The sequence below is a fragment of the Erpetoichthys calabaricus genome, chromosome 4, assembly GCF_900747795.2.
Source record: "Erpetoichthys calabaricus chromosome 4, fErpCal1.3, whole genome shotgun sequence".
In the NCBI taxonomy this organism is placed as follows: Eukaryota; Metazoa; Chordata; class Cladistia; order Polypteriformes; family Polypteridae; genus Erpetoichthys; species Erpetoichthys calabaricus.
Genome location: NC_041397.2, coordinates 311,513,848 through 311,531,443, shown reverse-complemented (window position 1 = coordinate 311,531,443; position 17,596 = coordinate 311,513,848). Strand labels below are relative to the sequence as shown.

The following is a 17,596-nucleotide window of genomic DNA, read 5'->3' as shown; positions in this document are numbered from 1 at the left end:
GAGTCTTCTTGAATGGTAACGTGAATAGCTTGAGACTTTTTTAATAGTGCTTACTATGAAAGGCGCTATATGTTATATTTGTTCAGTCATTTCAGAGGTGGACTGACTCTGTCCCATGAGTCTCCATGTGTCTTCTTTAGTGTTAATGTGAGTTAGTTTGTACTGAGATTTTTTGATAGGACTTACCATGAAAGGCGCTATATGATATTTGATTCATGCATTCATTGCTTGCCATAAAGATGCTGCAGGATGTGAAATTGAATAAATTTAATAAATGAATGCCTGGACTGACTATGCACTCATTTTAATGTGAATTGCTTTGTTAAGAGACTTTTGACAGTGCTTCCTATGAAAGGCGCTATATCACGTATTTGATGAGTGGTTGAATAGATAGGCAGACTCTGTTCATGAGGTGCTTCTTCAATGGAAACGTGAAATGTTCTGTCTGAGAGTTTTGATAGCGCTCGCTGTGAAGGGTGCTACATGATATACAGTATTAAAAAGTCCATAGATCACTTATTATAAAAAGCACTATATGCAGAATTGAGTGATGCATTAATTACTTACCGTAAAGATGCTCTATGACACACAATAAATGAATGAATGGTAATTGTGACACTATCTATTATTATAATGCTCGGTAAACTAAAGCTGGATTCCAATACGCACAGTTAACGCGGGACACTTTTGTGGCTGACATTGAGGGGCGTGCTGAAGACACGGCCAGCCATTCTTTTATTAACTGACTGCGTATTGTGTTTGAAGGGCTTGGTAGTGCTCTCTTCTATCAACACTTTTGTCATAGGATTTGTTATATAAAGTGCTATGTAATGGACTGCCTGCATGCATGCAACGACCTTCAGGCGCACGTCCTTCTCAAGTGATTTGTGAATCGGGCCAGGAATTAAATGGTCACTAAGAGCTCAGACCGGCACATTCATTCAGTCGCTCTTGGAGAGAATTTCAGCTGTAGTACTGATTCTGGTATTGGGAGCTTTGTGGTCTGCTCTTTTATATGAAAGGCAATTTTTATAAAGTAAATATTGATTGACACATTTCTGTGTACATGTTGTACTCGGCATCACACTGAACTGTGGTGTGAACTGCTCTGTAAAGCACAGCGTTTACTATGAGACAGCCAGCCAGTCAGCCAGACGGCCATTTCCAGAGCCGTAGGACACCGGGCCTAAAATCAAGACGCGGCCACGGATGAGCTCGCCAGGCACACGCTGTGTGAAGCACTAGAAGCACACTTTGAGTGAGTGCTTACAGGGAAAGGCACTGTGTGAAAGAAATACGAAGGAAGGCATCCTAATAACTGACTCCTGGAATAAGGGCATTAATAAAATGAGAGAAAGAACAAATCACTCGTCAAGGACTGGGAAAGAAAAAGGAAATGTGAGGCCCAGCGTGTCCTAGTACTGCAATAAAAAAGATACAGAAAGAAAGTACTGTCTGTCTATTATATAGTGCCTTTCATATCTGTGAATTTCCCATCGGGATTAATAAAGTATCTATCTATCTATCTATCTATCTATCTATCTATCTATCTATCTATCTATCTATTAATTATATAGATAGACAATGAAACACACAATATATCTATCTATTATAGTGTTTCATCTATCTGTCTGTCTTAAATAGTGCCATTCATATCTATCTGTCTATCTTATATAGCGCCTTTCATATCTATCAATCATATAGTGCCTTTCACATCATCTGTCTATCTTTCATATTGTGCCTTTCATATCTGTTAATTATATAGTGTGTTCCATTATCTATCTATCTATCTATCTATCTATCTATCTATCTATCTATCTATCTAATATAGTGTGTTTCACCTATCAATCTATCGTATATAGCGCCTTTCATATCTATCAGTCATATAGTGCCTTTCACATCATCTATCTATCTATCTATCATATAGTGCCTTTGATATCTATTATATAGTGTGTTCCATTATCTATCTATCTATCTATCTTATATAGCGCCTTTCATATCTATCAATCATATAGTGCCTTTCACATCATCTATCTATCTATCATATAGTGCCTTTGATATCTATTATATAGTGTGTTCCATTATCTATCTATCTATCTTATATAGCGCCTTTCATATCTATCAATCATATAGTGCCTTTCACATCATCTATCTATCTATCATATAGTGCCTTTCCTATCTATTAATTAGATAGATAAATATGAAAGGCTGCGGTGGGTTGGCACCCTGCCCAGGATTGGTTCCTGCCTTGTGCCCTGTGTTGGCTGGGATTGGCTCCAGCGGACCCCCGTGACCCTGTAGTTAGGATTCAGCGGGTTGGAAAATGGATGGATGGATGGAATATGAAAGGCACTATATAAGATAGATAGATAGATAGATAATGAAACACACTATATAATTGTTAGATATGAAAGGCACTATATGATAGATAGATAAATATGAAAGGCACTAAATAAGATAGATATATAGTGTGTTTCATTATCTATCTATCTTATATAGTGCCTTTCACATCATCTATCTAATTAATAGATAGGAAGGCACTATATGAAAGAGACAGATGATGTGAAAGGCACTATATGATTGATAGATATAAAAGGCGCTATATAAGATAGATAGATAGATAGATAATGAAACACACTATATAATAGATATCAAAGGAACTATATGATAGATAGATGATGTGAAAGGCACTATATGATTGATAGATATGAAAGGCGCTATATAAGATAGATTGATAGATGAAACACACTATATTAGATAGATAGATAATGGAACACACTATATAATTAACAGATATGAAAGGCACTATATGAAAGAGATGATGTGAAAGGCACTATATGATTGATAGATATGAAAGGCGCTATATAAGAGATATAGTATTTCATCTATCTATCGATAGATATATAATGAAACACACTATCTTATATAGTGCCTTTCACATCATCTATCTTATATAGCGCCTTTCATATCTATCAATCATATAGTGCCTTTCACATCATCTATCTTATATAGCGTCTTTCATATATCTATCTTATATAGTGCCTTTCATATATCTATCTATCTATTATATAGCACCTTTCCTTTCTTATCTATCATGAATATTTTTGACCACAGCTACTGTATGTGAGAAGGCTTGTTACGGTGCTACTATATCCTTGTTAAATAAAGACTGACAAGTGTTAGGAGGCACTGCTCGCGAACCTTACAGTACATTATCCCTAAAGTGTTCAGAGGTACTGCTTGTAGTGAAAGGCGCTATATAGAGTTAACATTAAACAAATCATTAGAGGCCAGGATGGTACGCCTCTGTACTGTGAATTGTCACACAAAGCTGTCCGTGATGGCAGTGTACGGAAAGGGCCATATAAAATGAACAGCATCTGTGTTCGTTAACAGAGCGCCGGGGTGCCTCGTGCGGCGTGCTGCTCCATCTTGTCCGGTGATGTCCGCCGCTCTGTCCCGCGTGCTCTCCGTGAGGAGGCTGCGATGTAAACGCAGCGATTCAATGAAGGAGCGGACGCCATTTGTTGTTACGTCCAGAGTATTGCTAAACTCTCTGCGCTAGTCTTGTATACACGGCGGATCGCTTTATAATGTATATGACTGTTTGTCTGTTTAATCTTGAGGACTCTTTAGGTGGTTATCCTTTGTGCCAAAGTTTGCTATGTAAATAACACATTCGTTCAGGAATAGGTGACACAATGGCACACTGGGTGTTGTCACTCTGGACGGACTTCAGTCTGGGGGTGTTTCTGTGTTCCTCTTCCTGTATTTGTGGCATTTTGGAAGTCTGGCTTACTACCACACAGTCTGATATTCTCACCTGACCCAGGACGAGTGCATGACGGGGAACTGACCACCAGTGTTTTTGCTCCAGAACTCTGTCCTTTGCAGGTGGGACAGCCTCGGGCTCGTTGTTGTAGTGATAAGGTAAAGAAGAAGCTGTGCCCCGTGCCATGCTGTATCCTCCTCTGACGTGAAGTACGATGTAATGGTAGAACAGTGCCAACTGAAAGAGCTAAAAATAACTTCGCGTCCTGACCTAAATAAAGATCAGAAACGAGACCGGGAGACTTTAAAGAGCTCGCATACCAAAAATATTTCTGTGCATTTAATAGCGCTGTGTGTTGAACTCGTATAAATAAATGAATTGATAAAAAAAAACACTAAAAATTGTTAGGGCAAACCTACAGATTTGAACCAGCGCTCCAGCGCACGAAGGCACGATTCTCAAACGCCCGCTAGAGTGCACTGCAGTCGCTCTGGAGCCCGTATTCTCGCTTCAGTCTTAAGTAAACTGTAAATAAAACTAACGAGCTTGGGAAGGACACCAAATTTGTGCTGGCTCGAGAATTTTTATTTATATATATATATATATATATATATATATAATAAAAAATTTTTTGCAACACCTCTCCTCTCACGAATTTTGACGCGCGAGCCCGTTAGAAAGGAGGAGGCAGGTGTCGAACGGCGTGCACGGCAGTCGCGGGAGCGTGCGTGTTGAACTGCTGTGGTTTACCACCCAACCATTCTACCGCGCAAATTGGTGGAGCGGCCACATGGAAGGAAAGGAGTGGGGAGGACCAGAGTGCAGTTGTCGGTGTGCGGAGGTGATTTGTGCAAATTGTGCGTGCCGATGATTGTCACGGAGCGCAGAGGAACAAAAAAAGGCAAAGCGAGCCTGTGTGGAAAGGAGCCAGGCCGGGGTGTGTAGGGAGGAGATACGGAAGATTTGAATAGCTAGATAAACCGATAGGAAAGGCGATGTGTACATCTGGTAGATAGATAGAGAAAGAGAGATGTGGAACGCGATACACGAGTGCTTCAATAAGCTAGAAAGCAAAAGGCAATATATTCAACTGAGATATAAAAAAGTGCTATATAACAGATATGAAGGGTGCTGTAAGACAGATAAAAGTAATGGCACAATACACAACTGATAAATAGATGTGAAAGGCGCTATATGCAACTGACATATGAAAGGCGCTATATAATACTTAAACAGATATGAAAGGTGCTGTAAGACAGATAAAAGTAATGACACAATACACAACTGGTAGATAGATGTGAAAGGCGCTATATGCAACTGACATATGAAAGGTGCTATATAATACTTAGATATGAAAGGCGCTATAACACAGATAAAAGTAATGACACAATACACAACTGGTAGATAGATGTGAAAGGCGCTATATGCAACTAACATATGAAAGGCGCTATATAACACTTAGATATGAAAGGCGCTATAAGAGAAAAAGGTGCTTTATACAGCTGATAGATATCACAGGCAGTATAAGCTAGAATACAATAGGGGCTGTATAATGTGGACAGATATGAAAGATGCTACAAGACAGATAAAAAACGTTTGGCACTATATACATCTGATAAATAGATATGAAAAGCGGAATAAGCTAGAAATCAAAAAGCACTATATACAACTGATAAATACGTAAGGTGCTATATATTTGATAAGAAAGGCGCTATAAGATAGAAAGCAGTGGCATTATATACGACTGATAGATATATGGAAGGCACTGTACAATACAGGAGTTTGAAAAGCGCTATTTACTATTGATGAAAGGTGTTTTATATATATACAGTGTATATATATAATATATAAAAGATGCCATAGATAGGAAAGACGCTATATAATAAATAGGCTGATATACAACAATGGATAGATACTTAATGTGCCATATAATACACATAAATATGAAAGACACTGTAAGATAAAGGAAATCAAAGGTGCTATATACTACTGTTAGATTTGATAGGCGTTATATTTTGGATCGATAAATAGGAAACATGCTATATGATAGACTGGTAGATATGAAAGGCGCCATAAGATCTTGAAAACAAAGGTGCTATATATAACAACTAAATAGATTTGATAGGCGCTATATAATAGACAGATATTAAATGCGCTACATGCAACAACTAGGTTGACATATGAAAGGCGCTATATACAAATGACATAGATATATAAATGTTATGAAGGACGCCATATACAACTGATAAGTCGACACATACGACAGCCTAGCGCAGAAACAGTGCAGCCAACTCCTGAACTTCCTTGCAGCCCCTCTCCCAAACTGACCCTCGAATCCCGAACATCAGGAACGCAACGCAAACTTGTCAAAACTCAACAAGTCCCGGCATTTGCAACGAGCTGCTGCCTAACATCAAATAACGCCTATGCAAGAGCGCTTTGGGGGTCGGCCTGGGAGGGGCTCCCAGATTAAAGGGTGGGCTCTGTGCCTACAATAATAGCCGCGCAGCCGAGGATATTGAATGTAACAAGAGTTTCGTGAAGTTTTCAAGGAGCGAGAGGGAGCGCGGCCTCGATGAAACGCGCCGCCTGAACCGCTCACCCTGGAATGGCCGTAATGGAAAACAGTTTTCGGAAGCGCGCGGCTTCCAAAATAAACGTGGCGGGGTGCGCGCAGTGGGTCGAGTAGACTTTACAGATCTCTCTCACGACCCCGTAAGCGGGGCACTCTGTCTGCTAAGCAAAACCACAGGGGAGGACTGGAGCCACTCCTTCGGCTCACTTTTCATCGGTGTGATGAGCGGATTGGCACCGTTTACTTGTCGAATCCAATCGTGTTGGCGGCGGCCACAGCAACAGGTGTGCCGGAGAGTCGCGTGACGCGCCAAAAGTGGCGTCACAAGCAGATGGGAATGAGAGTCCCGCCTCGAGCCCCGCGATCCCAGTCCCAGTGGTGCAGGCTTACCTGTCTGGTGAACAGAATGGCCGCGTCGTAGTGTTCCTCGTGGTCGTCGTCCAGTTGGTTCTGCTGGTTCTGCCACTTACAGAAGCTCTTCAGAGTGGTGGCCGCGTTTTTGTTCACCTCGATGCCCTTTTCCTTGTCACTGAGCACCACCACCTTGACCACCGCCAGTCGGATCGGGTTTTCGATGCTGGCGTGCCCGTACAGTCTGGACGCGATGGACGCCAAGGTCAGCAGATAGTGTTGCAGGTCCTTCCCGTACTTCTTAGACATGGACTCGTCGGCAACCAAGAGCAGCTCGACGTGCCTCGCCCTGGAGACCGATCTCCGATTTCGTCCTCCGCGGACGCTTAATCCCTCCTGGGATCTCCGCAAGCGTTGCCTCGCCAGCACCTGCTCCTGATGGTGCCACCCCCAGCCTCCCTTCCGGGTTCGCGTCCCACAGGTGTCGAGAGCGGGGACGGCAGCCTCGAAGCGAAAGCTCTCCCGCGTGTAGTAGTGCAGACCCCGGTGCGAGTCCTGGTCCGAGCCGTACACCTCGTTCTCCGCTCCCTTAGCCCTGATGAGGGGCTTTACGGTGTAGCGGGCGTGTCTAAGGGCAAAAAAGCCGTCCAGCCCCCCGCACAGGTTGAAGAGGGCCAACGACTCCGGGTGCGAGTCCACTGTCCCCCGATAGTAGCACTCCCTATGCGCCGGGTCTCCCTGGATCACGTCTACGTATTTGCTGTTGAAGTGGTGGGACAAGACGGACTCGTCCCTTTCCATATCCAACAGGAACTTCTTGCCGTCGGCGTACAGCAGGTATCCCACCTTGCCATCCCCGGAGTAGATCTGGTCGATGTTCTGCACGATGCCATTTTTCCTGCGGGGTGGTCGGTGTGTCCGACGCTCGCTTTGCAGCCTGCCTCCCGCGACAGGTGGCAGGGCAGTTCGGGAAGGGAAGTTCGACTGGGATAGATCCGAGTCTTCCAGGTGCGCGCTCACGGAGCAAAGAAGCACGAACCTCCAAAGCAGCCTCGGAGACACCATGGTGAAGTAGGAAAAAAAAAATTTATATATGTATTAAAAAAAATAAATAAATAAAAGCAGCTTGCGGCTCCACCGGCGCCAGCGCTTTAATTGGTTTGCTGGCGCTCAATCCTCTCTGAGAGCTCCAGCAGCAGTCGGCGCGGGGTCCCGAAAAACCGGCACATCGGTAGAAAGAGCAGCGGAGCCGTCGCAAACTTGAACATGTGGAAACTCTCCTGCTCGCAGGTAAGGAATCCCTCCACGAAGAAGTAGGGGAATGAAAAACAAGCATAAGTGAACAAGCATTAAAGCGCACGCACACGCACAATTTTAAAAAAGAAATAAATAAGTCAGGCGCCCGCACTCGAGGCCGCCGGCGCTCCCCAAATCTCCAGATGTGAACGCGGAGAGCGCAGGGTGTAATGTGAAGATGAGAAGAGGCTGAACAATGAATTTATAGCGGAATGACATTGCTGCTTGGGCTATTTCAGCAATTGGTCACAGCAGGGCGAGCGAGAGCGAGAGAGAGAGAGAGAGAGAGAGAGCGCGCGCGCGAGAGAGAGAATCCCTCTCTCATACACACACACACCACTCCCACACTACTTCGTGTACACACATACACACACACTCCAGGCAAGAAATGATGCTTGCAAGGAGTAGGACATTTTTCAAGGCTGGGTTATATCCCCCCCTCCCATCACAGACACACACACACACATACATACATACATACACATACACACACGCATGCGCACGCGCACACATTTTCCGAATCCCTTTCTACCGCGCGCACTTTTCAAGGCAAAGTAAACTCAAACCATCTCTACCCCCCTTCATTCCTTTGCTCTTTTACTCCATTTGGTTTTTCAATAGACGGGCTTGCGCTATAGACACACGTACTGATGCGCGTTTGGGGTCGGAGAATGGGGTGGGGGGGCGGTGATCCGACTCCAGCGGCCGAAACGCGAGTGCAGGATGACTCCATCCTCCAAATGTTTGATGACGATGTAAACAGGCCGGGGCGCAATTAGTTAACAGTTTGGAAATATACGCTGACTGGGACGCGCGCCAGCTCGCTTAGCGCTGACACCCGGGGGAGCGCTCTCCTCGGCTCCGCAACTTCAAGAATTTAAAGCAAAACACTCGCGATTGCCTACATTGTCAATGGGCGCGTCCACCTGCTGACTGGGTAGCTGGGTAGACCCCCCCCCCCCCCCCCCTTCTTTACCTGAGGGCTTGGGTGTTGGTGCCAGAGCTGTTTGGGAGCTTTTTTGAAATGAGAGATGTCGTCACGCGACCGCGTGTCCCCACAACAGCAGGGTGAGCCGAAGAAAGTTTATTTTGTTATTTATGCCAGCGTCAAAGCCGTAATGGAGAAACCAAGTGGCATTGCCAAAGACGGATCATCCTCGGAGAGCGACACACTTTATTCTTGCTGTTATGCGATCCTATTAAAGAGTCACGCACTTGAGCGGCGTTGACGAGCTGGGAAGAGTGATGCACTTCATTATGACAGGAGGACAAAGAGAAAGGCGGTTTCATTTATTCAGAGGGCATAGGGTGGCAGCACGGAAGAGCGATATACTTCATAGTTCTGAGAGATGGTGAGGATGAGTCATGTGCTTCAGGTTTTGATTAGGAGAGCTGGTCATGGCCACCACTGGGCTGTGTGCAGTGCATTGACTGCCATTCTCAGATTCGGAGGGCAGAGAGGGGCAGCTGGGGAAAAGGATGAGCTGGATAGTGTTATTATGATTAAAATGGCCTGGCACCAGTGTATAAAAATAATAGTAGGTTGGAGGAATGTAAGGTTTCTGATATGGAGTGCAGTGTGATTCACAAGTAATAAGGAAGGTGGCACCATTTTATAGATTGGTATTGATGAGAGGAAGGTGGCAGCGCATGAGACTGGTATGCCTAGGCAGATCAGCAACCAGGGCACATGTTGTGGCACCATTTCATGCACTGGTATTGATGGAGGGGAAGGTGGCAGTGCAGCAAACCCGTTGTACCATGGACCTCTTTGTGGCACCATTTCATAGATTGGTATTAATGGGGGCAGAGTGGCAGTGCAGGAGACTGGTGTGCCTTCTTATTGAGCGGGCAGGTTAAAATGGGGCCCACTTTGAATGTCATTCTGGGAGTGCCGAGCGGACGGGTCATAAAGGTTCAGGCAGGCTTTCCACTTGGAGCTCGGCTGGGTGCAGACAAGCAAGCAAAGAGAGGGGCTTCCTGAGCTGGGGGCTCGCACTGCGCTTCGCAGGATGGCCGCTTCACTTTTCCGTCTCTCGCTGTTAAACAAACACTGCGCGGGATGTGTTTGGCACTCTCTTTCCTCTTAATATCAACTCTCAATCCATCACGAGGAAGATGAGGGCAAAATGAGGTCCGACTTTGGAAAAATAAACGTCTTCCGCACGGGACTAGGACGCAGGGAGATCTGGGATCAAGGGTGAGGACTGGGGAATAAGAGCGGAGAGAGGCAGGGCCCTGTAGTCAGACATCAGGATGGGGAGGGAAGCTGAGCGGCCTGGTGGTCAAATGTCACACCTGATTGGCCATCGGAGCCTCAAGCCAAGGCCATTATGGGCACCTGAAAAGGCAGCTCAATGCTCGGGTGACAGGAGAACCATCACAGAAAGTGTCACCCTGTATTCTCAGTGTGGCCCTGAGGTAAACATGCAGAGGTTAGTGCCCATATGACCACAAGGTGAATGTCAAATTGTAGAGACGGCGAGAGGGTATGACCCCGGGGTCAAGTGGCAGACCCTGTGTTAAATGGGACCCCAAGGTAAAGAAGCAGACCTCAATGACTGGAAGACCACAAGGCATTACATGATAGATAGATAGTTAGATAGATGTGCAAGGCACTATATAATAGAATAGATAGACAGATAGATGTGAAAGGCACTATATAACACAGATAAATGAAAGGTGCTATATAACAGATAGATTTGAATGGCACTATATAGCAGATAGACAGATAGATAGATTTTAAAGGCACTATATAATATAACACATAGATGGATACCTCCAACTCAACTCACTTGGACCCGATGATGCCACCAGGACCACATCATCTGCCAAAAGCACTTTGAGCTGCTTTCATGTACGGGAATGGGCAACTAGAACGAAACATCGCTCTTCATGTTGGTACGTATTGTGTAACTGACAGTTATGATTTATAGTGGCCAGAGTGGTGTGAGGCCTTCAAAAACAGCCAAGGAAGCAGGCCAGAGTCCCACCAGCCCACCCAGAGGAGGGGCACCAGAAGGCAACCCAACTTCCACTAGAGGAGGCTGGCCCAAAACTGTGCTTCAGAATCAAAGATCACAAAAATATACAATGAAATGTCTAAAAGAAAAGGCTTTATATAATCAAGAGATAGATAAATACCTATGAAAGGCACTATAAAATATATAGAGTAGATAAATAGACATCAATGCATGGCCATGCAAGGCAGTCTGTAATAGACAGAAAATAGATAGATGTGAAAGGCACTATATAACATAAATAGATGAAAGGCGCTATATAACAGACAGATAGATGTGAATGGCACTATATAATAGATAGATAGACAGATAGATGTGAAAGGTACTATATAATATAATAGACAGATGTGAAAGGCACTATATAATAGATAGACAGATAGATGTGAAAGGCACTATATAACAGATAGATAGATGTGAATGGCACTATATAACAGATAAATAGATGAAAGGCGCTATATAACATAGACAGATAGATGTGAATGGCACTATATAATAGATAGATAGACAGATGTGAAAGGTACTATATAATATAATAGACAGATGTGAAAGGCACTATATAATAGATAGACTGATAGATGTGAAAGGCACTATATAACAGATAGATAGATGTGAATGGCACTATATAATATAATAGACAGATATGCAAGGCACTATATAATATAATACATAGATAGATGTGAAAGGCACTATATAATATAATAGACAGATGTGAAAGGCACTATATAATAGATAGACAGATAGATGTGAAAGGCACTATATAACAGATAGATAGATGTGAATGGCACTATATAATATAATAGACAGATATGTCCGTGAAGTTAGCAGCAGCTTAGCCCTGACAGACAAGTGAGGATTTTATATGAGCGCACAGACATATGTGTAGGTTTATATGCCAGTGCCTCTTTGTATGTCCTAATGATAATAAATAAAGTTAATGCAGATCATATTTGTTAGCTTATTTAGTCAGTTGTTAAAGGCTTGTCTTTTTTCCTTCTTTCAAGCTTGAAGCTCCGTGTCAATGTTGTCCGCCATAGTTACCATTTATTTTAGCCTTACAGCAGTGTGGCTCAACCTGTGGAGCGAGATATCTACAAGGGGGTCGCCAAGAAAAATGGAAATCGAAGAAGAAGCCATTTATTAAAAATAAAACTCGTTTATTGCAACTATTGTTGTGCATTATATAACATTGATAGATGAAAGGTGGTATATAACAGAGATGAAAGTCACTGTGTAATATAATGCATAGATAGATGTGAAAGGCACTATGTAATATAATAGATAGATAGATGTGAAAGGCACTATATAACATAGATAGATGAATGGTGCTATATAACAAAGAGATGAAAGGCACTATATAACAGATAGATAGATGTGAAAGGCACTATATAATATAATAGATAGATAGGTGTGGAAGGCACTATGTAATATAATAGACAGACAGATGTGAAAGGCACTATATAACAGATAAATAGATGAAAGGCTCTGTATAACATAGACAGATAGATGTGAATGGCACTATATAACAGATAGATAGATAGATGTGAAAGGCACTATATAACAGATAGATGTGAAAGGCACTATATAATAGACAGATGTGAAAGGCACTATATAACAGATAGATAGATGTGAAAGGCACTATATAATATAATACATAGATAGATAGATAGATGTGAAAGGCACTATGTAATATAATAGATAGACAGATGTGAAAGGCACTATATAACATAGATAGATGAAAGGTGCTATATAACATAAAGAGATGAAAGGCGCTATATAACAGATAGATAGATGTGAAAGGCACTATATAATATAATAGATAGATGTGAAAGGCACTATGTAATATAATAGATAGACATGTGAAAGGCACTATATAACATAGATAGATGAAAGGTGCTATATAACAGATAGATGTGCAAGGCACTATATAATAGAATAGATAGACAGATAGATGTGAAAGGCACTATATAACATAGATAGATGAAAGGTGCTATATAACAGATAGATTTGAATGGCACTATATAGTAGATAGACAGATAGATAGATTTAAAGGCACTATATAATATAAAACAGTTAGATGTATACCTCCAACTCAACTCACTTGGACCCGATAATTCCACCAGGACCACATCATCTGCCAAAAGCACTTTGAGCTGCTTTCATGTATGAGAATGGGCGACTAGAACGAAACATCGCTCTTCATGTTGGTACGTATTGTGTAACTGACAGTTATGATTTATAGTGGCCAGAGTGGTGTGAGGCCTTCAAAAACAGCCAAGGAAGCAGACCAGAGTCCCACCAGCCCACCCAGAGGAGGGGCACCAGAAGGCAACCCAACTTCCACTAGAGGAGCCTGGCCCAAAACTGTGCTTCAGAATCAAAGATCACAGAAATATACAATGAAATGTCTAAAAGAAAAGGCTTTATATAATCAAGAGATAGATAAATACCTATGAAAGGCACTATAAAATATATAGAGTAGATAATAGACATCAATGCATGGCCGTGCAAGGCACTCGGTAATAGACAAAGCACCCACCGCAGGACACCTTGAGTGTCGCAGTCCACAAACACATGTTGGGCATACTCCGATGAACCACCCCTTCCCCAGAATTGTCATTAGAGTAAAGAGCTGGCCTGGTGTTCTGCAAGAATCCAAAGTTTGACCACCAGAAGGACCCTTCCTTCTAGCACCCTGACGTATAGTAGACCTTCCCAGGGAGACTGAGCCGTGTGACACCCACCCCAAAGTTGAAGCACACCTTCTTTAAAAATGGGAATCACTACAAAACTGATCAGAAAAAAATAGGGGGGCCCACCATACCATTTCGCCAATCTTGAGGCGTTGTACCCAACTTCAATGCGATGTTGAGGAGGTCTGTCAGCCAAAAGAGCCCAACAGTTTCCAGAGCCCTCGGCAGCTCGGGGGTCCTGCTTGAACTACCTCACAGAATGAACAAAAAGTAAATCCAGGGAGGCACCACTAGAATAGAAAGTTAGACCCCTGGCTGGCATGTGTGCCACTCCCTCCTCTATTCTTTTATCTTTATTCATGTTCATCTCCTGCTCACTTTCTGTCTCTTCTTCCTCCAGCAGCCCCACTCACATTTCTCTTCAAATCCTCACGCAGGGATGTTGAGTCCAGTAAAGACCCCCCCGCCGATCACTGGGTATCCACATGACTGCACATATCTCAGCAGGGGGGCTTCATCTCCCAGCTTATGGTCGGCTGCCTCTCCCAGCTGAATGTCAAAACATGTTGTGCGTCTGCTGTCTTCCCAGACTCAGATGATGCCCACCTGCCCGCTTCGGTTTCAGGTATGGCGAGTCACAAGGTGGAATGGGGTGAACCTGCTTGACCTCTGCCCGGCCTTTGACTTATGACCCTACCGTGGGGATCAGGTGATTTCAGAAGGCTCGGCGGGAAAAGGCGCTGCAAGCAACTCAGCCTGGGAAAGTGGGCATAGCTTACAGATTTTGGAATGGGCAAATAGGTGGGCATATGTGCCAACCACACACAGAAAAGAGTCAAGTCGAGTGGTTTTACTGTTATACCATCAATCTACTGTATTGCAGGGTACGGTGGCATGAAATAACAGAACCGTGTTGCTAGATATACATGCAGTGCCCTCTGACTATTATTGGCACCCCTTGTAAAAATTAGTAAGAGGGGTCAGAAACAAATCCATGTTTGCTGAAGAACTGAAAAAAGTGAGAAACATCTGCCCTTTAATTGATCAACAAGTTCATTCAAAGACAAACAAAGCCCTCATCAAGAAATCAATATTTTTAACAAAACCACACGTGTGCCACCATTGTTGGCACCCCTGCCTTTAATTCTTTGCACAACCTCCCTTTGCCAATAGAACAGCATGGAGTCTTCTCTTGTATCCTTTTCTAAGGTTGGAGAATCCAGAGCCTGGCATCCGAGACCCCCATTCTTCTTTACATAATCTCTCCAGATCACCCTGGGGGTTCTTGCCCCCCGTGTCATCTCCTCTTCAGCTCACTCCACAGGTTTTCAATGATCAGGGGACTGAGATGGCCCTGGTAGAACTTTGATTTGGTGCCCAGTTACCCATTGCGGGGTGGATTTGGATCCTTATCCCGCTGGAAGATCCAATGACACCCCAGTTTTAGTATCTCGATATTTCATGGAATCCATGATGTGACGTACCCTAACAATGTTTACTGGTCTTGTGGAGGATAAAACAGCCCCACAACATCACAGACTCTCCACCATATTTCACACTTGGCACTTTCATTATAGCCATCCTTATTTCTACACCAAGCCCACTTTGCGTGTTTATTCCCAAAAGACCATCAGACCACAGAACACGGTTCCGGTCAAAGTTGTAGTAACGTTTTACAAACTGCAGCCTCTTACGTTGGTGGAGAACTGACAGAAAAGGCTTACCTTCCAAATCATCTGTTGGCATGAAGATGCCCATGTCTGGTGGCGATTCTGGACACTTGATAACCCTAGGATTTGACTTTTTACTTGCAATTCCACACCGGTGACCCTTTGGACATGTGATTGCCTCTCTTATCATCCATTTCACTGTACATGGCAGGTCAAATAAACTTGGGGTCCTCTTCCAGGCAAGTCTGCCACCATTCCTGTTGATGACCCCTTTTTGGGCATTTTCAGGCAAGGAGCTATTTTTTTTTTTATAACCATTTCCTGAGTTATGAAGGGCAGCACACTTCTTCCTCATTTGGATTGAGTCTTCTCTTTTCTTTGCCATGATGATGGCTGATTAAGGACATTTGGTTCTATGTCTCCTCACATTTGTATCCCAGTTCATCAGGAAGTCCGCTGGAAAGTCCCGATACACTCCAATCAACTTAACAATCTTCTTCTTTGTCTTTTGGCTGCTCCTGTTAGGGGTCACCACAGCGGATCATCTTCTTCCATATCTTCCTGTCCTCGTCATCTTGCTCTGTCACACTCACCACCTGCATGTCCTCTCTCACCACATCCATAAACTCCTCTTAGGCTTTCCTCAGTTCCTCTTACCTGGCAGGTCTATCCTTGGCACCCTTCTCTCAGTATACCCAGCATGCATCTCTCCTCTGCACCTGTCCAAACCAAAGGAATCTCACCTCTCTGACTTTGTCTCCCAACCATCCCACCTGAGCAGACCCCCTAATGTCCTCATTTCTAATCCTGCCAATCCTCATCACACCCAATGCAAATCTTAACATCTTTAACTCTGCCACCTCCAGCTCTGTCTCCTGTGCCACCATCTCCAACCCATATAACATAGCTGGTCTCACTACTGTCTTGTAGATCTTCCCTGTCACTCTTGCTGATACCCGTCTGTCACAAATCACTCCTGACACTCTTCTCCACCCATTCCACCCTGCCTGCACTCTCTTCTTCACTTCTCTTCCACAATCCCCATTACTCTGTACTGTTGATCCCAAGTATTTAAACTCCTCCACCTTCACCAGCTCTACTCCCTCATCCTCACCATTCCACTGACCTCCCTCTCATTCACACACATGTATTCTGTTCTTGGTGGTCCTACTGACCTTCATTCCTCTCCTCTCATATCTCCACCTCTCCAGGGTCTCTTCTTCACTTCTCTTCCACAACCCCTGTTACTCTCTACTGTTCTTCATCTACTTCCTCTTCTTCTTCTCCCATTAGGGGTGACCACAGCAGATCATCTTCTCCATATCTTTCTGTCCTCTGAACGTGTTAATCAATTAAAATTCAGATGTTTCATCCATAAACCTTCTCTTATGCCTTCCTCTTTTCCTCTTCCCTGGCAGCTCTATCCTTAACATCCTTCTCCCAATATACCCAGCCTCTCTCCTCTACACATGTCCAAACCAACGCAATCTCGCCTGTCTGTCTTTGTCTCCCAATTGTCCAACCTGAGCTGACCATCTAATGTCCTCATTTCTAATTCTGTCCATCCTCGTCACACCCAATGCCAATCATAACATCTTTAACTCTGCCACCTCCTGTTTTGATTTCAGTGCCACCGTCTCCAACCCATATAACACAGCTGGTCTCACTACCGTCCTGTAGATCTTCCCTTCCACTCTTGTCCAATTGAAATGGGACACCTGCTTCAGTCCCATTGGTTCACATTCATTTCCAAGGGGACCAACAACTGTGGCGCACGTGCGTGTTTCTTAAACATTTTGATTTCTTGACGAGGGCTTTGCTTTTCTTTGAATGAACGTGTTAATCAATTAAAATTCAGATGTTTCATCCATAAACCTTCTCTTAGGTCTTCCTCTTCTCCTCTTCCCTGGCAGCTCTATCCTTAGCACCCCTCGCCCAATATTCCCAGCATCTCTCCTCTGTACATGTCGAATGTTGCCAATCTCGCCTCTCTGACTTTGTCTCCCAATTGTCCAACTTGAGCTGACCCTCTAATGTCCTCATTTCTAATCCTGTCCATCCTCATCACACCCAATGCAAATCTTAACATCTTTAACTCTGCCACCTCCTGCTTTCTGGTCAGTGCCACCGTCTCCAGCCCATGTCACATAGGTGGTCTGTAGACCTTCCCTTCCACTCTTGTCCAATTGAAATGGGACACCTTCTTCAGTCCCATTGGTTCA

At 43.8% G+C, this 17,596-nt stretch overlaps 1 protein-coding gene across 1 annotated transcript in view; it reads right to left on the bottom strand.

The window, feature by feature from the left end:
• Window positions 1-8,280, bottom strand: part of LOC114644957 (A disintegrin and metalloproteinase with thrombospondin motifs 5) — a 74,890-nt gene extending 66,610 nt beyond the window's left edge. Inside the window, 1 exon segment of the mRNA XM_051926041.1 lies at window positions 6,738-8,280. Coding sequence (XP_051782001.1) covers window positions 6,738-7,763 — 1,026 coding nt within the window. The 5' untranslated portion in view covers window positions 7,764-8,280.
• Between the last annotated feature and the right edge of the window lie 9,316 nt (window positions 8,281-17,596).